The sequence below is a fragment of the Geospiza fortis genome, unplaced genomic scaffold (assembly GCF_000277835.1).
Source record: "Geospiza fortis unplaced genomic scaffold, GeoFor_1.0 scaffold97, whole genome shotgun sequence".
Lineage (NCBI taxonomy): Eukaryota > Metazoa > Chordata > Aves > Passeriformes > Thraupidae > Geospiza > Geospiza fortis.
In genome coordinates this window covers 4,431,457-4,434,776 of record NW_005054343.1, presented here as the reverse complement: position 1 = coordinate 4,434,776, position 3,320 = coordinate 4,431,457, and the positions used below count along the sequence as shown (strand labels likewise).

The 3,320-nt window shown below is 60.6% G+C and overlaps 1 protein-coding gene across 1 annotated transcript in view; it reads right to left on the bottom strand.

Moving 5' to 3' along the window:
- Positions 1-1,653: 1,653 nt before the first annotated feature.
- MMP15 (matrix metallopeptidase 15) overlaps positions 1,654-3,320 on the bottom strand; it is a 3,892-nt gene continuing 2,225 nt past the window's right edge. The window contains exons 7-9 of the mRNA XM_014307765.2: positions 3,211-3,320; positions 2,981-3,096; positions 1,654-2,726 (exon numbers count right to left, since the gene is read on the bottom strand). The exon at positions 3,211-3,320 is cut by the window's right edge and continues 25 nt beyond it. Of these exons, the coding sequence (XP_014163240.1) occupies positions 2,290-2,726; positions 2,981-3,096; positions 3,211-3,320 (663 nt within the window). The 3' untranslated portion in view covers positions 1,654-2,289. The remainder of the gene's footprint in view (positions 2,727-2,980; positions 3,097-3,210) is intronic.

The window sequence follows — 3,320 nt, the reverse complement described above, 5'->3', positions numbered from 1 at the left end:
CTGCAGTGTCAGGCTGCCCCAGGGCAGGGCTCCCAGCTCAGCAGAGCTGTGGGTCCTCTCTCAGCTCTGGGGAAGACCCACACGAGCATAAATCTGAGCAAAATGGTCAAAACCAAACTGAAAGAAGTTAAAAGCCAAGGAATGTGACCCAGCAAGGCTTGGCTGATGGAATACAACAGCCCTGAGCCACTTGGAGATCTTTTTCCACCCACTCCCCCCAATTCCTCAGGGGTTTTCTGTTCCTGATTTTGACTTCTCACTTGGCTGCAGCGACGTGCTGAGTCTGAGCCAAACGTGTTTTCCAGGGAATCAGCTCATGGCTGGAAATCGCTGCCCGGTGTGGGTAGGGATGGAGGCTGGGGCAGGGGATGGTGACTCAGGCCACAGGGTTCCCCCCAAGCACCAGAAAAATGGGGCGAGAGCCAGCATCAATCCTTCCCTTTTACAGTAATTAGTGGCTGACGAGTAGCTGGGCAGCCCAGGGTAATTCAGTGCTGGGAAGTGGTTGTAGCAGTCGGGAACTGAGCCAGCAGCTCTGGGCCCTGGGGAGGGGGAAGGATGGGGGAAGCACAAAGTCTTCATATCCTCATCCATGATCTGGGGGAACCCTCCCATCCACCCACCCGGGCTGGCAGGAGGGGATGAGGGCAAAGGAGCAGCTGGAGCAGCAGGGCAAGGGGAGCAGGGCAGGGGCGCACCATCACAGAGGTGCCCCGGGCAAAGGGGCAGGGCACAGGTGCTGGCCCTGGTCCTGCTGCAGGGGTGGCTGGAGGAAGCAAAGATGGTGACTGGAGTCAATTCCCACGTGGGGATGCTCCCCAATTCCACAGGGTCATCCCCACAGGGATGGGCCAGGTTCACACAACCCCCTTGCCCAGCACAGCCCAACCAGCCTCCCCAGCAGGGCAGCAATGGTTGCTAGGCCTCTGCTGCCCACCCCAAGGCTGCACCTGCAGAACAAACCTGGCTCCAGCTGCCACCCCTGTGATCATCACATCACCAGCCTCTGTGGTTTGGTTTTTTTTTCCCATTAATGGCTGAGCAACATTTTTCCCCAGATAAAGCCAGTTTTCTACCCCTGAAGTCTAATCTTTCCCACTCCCATGATTATTTCTCTGATCTCTGCAGCAGTTGTGACTCCTCTTGCCTTCCTCTGCCGAGACAGCAGTGGTGAGACAGGATATGGCCACCCCTTCCCCCCAGGAAACTCAGCAGGGCTGCGTGGGGACAGGGAGCTGGAGCACCCTGTGAAGTGGCTCCAGGAGGGTCCCCCAGCTGCTGCCGGCCCCTGCATGGGGAAGGGCTGTGGCTGCCCAGGGCTGAAGAGCAGTGCTGGCTGGGGGAGAACAAGGCACCCTGTGTTCCCAGCGAGGCCCTTGTCACTGCCATGGGAGCTGCTGAAAGACTGCTCTGTCCACTGTTGGGGGTGGGGGGGCTGCTTTAGCTGACCCTCCTCAAGTGGCAGCTCCAGGGCAGGGACTGCTGCAGGGACATCACTTGGCCATGCTGGCCCCTTCCCTGCATCCCCTAGCATGCACTCAGTCCCCTGGGGGTGCCATGCAGGGTGACCCCCCAGACAAGCCCTGTTACCACAAAATTCACCCAATCCCTCCCAGGGCACCCCCGCAGCACGAAGGACAATGGCACCACAGCTCTCCACACACCCGACCCGTTTAATGGACATACAAGGTGGCTGTGCCCACTGCCCTGCCCACGGGGCCACGTGCCCCAGGGCTTCATCCCACAGTGGCAGCAGCAGGGCCTGGACTGAGCTGAGCAGGGCTGCAGAGGTGGCATCTCCAAGCTCACACTGTCTTTAGGCACCACATCCCTGTATCCCCGTGGTTCAACAGGAAACAGCCATGAGCTCAGCCCTCCCTTCCTCACCACTGCAGGTGCCAGAGGCTGAGACCTGCCAGCCCAGAGCACTGGGGAACAGCCCCCAGCCCACTCACCACCCAAGCTGCAGCGGGCTCACCCAGGAGGAGGGGACCCTGCAGGGACCCATGGCAGATGCAGGCACGTGATGGGTGGCAGCCTGAGGGTCACAGCTAGGGGGAGGCACAGGCACTGGGGAGCAGGCAGGGCCTGGATGCCCTCCAGCCCCCCCATGACCATCCCCGGTCCCAGCCCGGCTGCTCTGGAGGGGCTGGGGGGGTTGGGCATCCCCCCTTTTCTGAAGCAACAATGGGGTAGAGGGGCCGAGGCCGTGGTGAGGGTCAGGGGGAGGGGGTGTCAGGTCCATCTTAGCACCATGGTGGTGGGGGCGGTTGGGGGAGGGAGCCAGGGTCAGACCCACTCCTGCAAGGAGCGCTTGCAGTACAGGAGCATTCGGGGTGCGCCCTTCCTCTGCATCTGGACGATGACGTAGATGAGGCCCAGGATGCAGAGCAGCAGCACCAGCAGCACCAGCACCATGACCACACTCATGGTGCGTGTGTACTCATCGATCTGCACCACCACGTCCACGTCCCTGCCTGGCTGGCCATCTCCCTCGTTGTAATCCTCATCTTCCTCTTCCTCCTCCTCACCTTCAGTCCCCCCATCCCCATCAGGGTTGAAGGGGGGCCGATCCACATCGGGCCAGCGGGGATTGGGGTCTGGGACCAGCTCTGTGTGACAGCCCATGAAGTCCCGTAGGATGGATTTGGGATAGCCTGGCTCTGTCTTGAGACGCTCATTGTCGAACTTCCAGTACTTTGTGCCTCTGTAGAAGTAGGTGGAGGCTGGAGGAGAAAAGATAGAGACAAGGGGTAAGTGGGTGAGCACAGGACACTGCAGAACCTGGGCACCCCTGCAGATGCCCAAGACAGCAGGTTTTACTCCAGGACTGGGGAAACCCTTCAGAAAGGAATTCACCGCTGACTCCCACACACTCTCCCCAGGTCCATCCCATGTGGCCAGGCTATCACAGGGATAATCTCATCCCCAAGACCCCCACCACCACCACCACCACCCACCCCTCTCCTCCTCTACTTACAGGCATCTGGGCTGAGGAAGGCTCCCTTGGGCGAGGGAGGGATGCCCACCCAGACAGAGATGGGCTTTGGGTACCCAGGGTCCACCGAGCGCGTGTCCTCATTGAAGCGCCAGTATCTGGGGAGGGACGTAGGGAGTAAGTGATGAGCACAGGGGTCCCCACTGCCCAACATTCTCCCCCTGACAGGGGCCAGGAGGCAGCAGAGCAGGGAGAACCCCAGAGACACTCACCTGTCCCCACGGAAGAAGAAGGTGTGTCCTGTGGGTTCCCACCAGACGGCCGTGTCAATGCTGTCGTAGGGGATGCCCTGCCCATAGGTGACCAGGGGCTGTGGGTAACC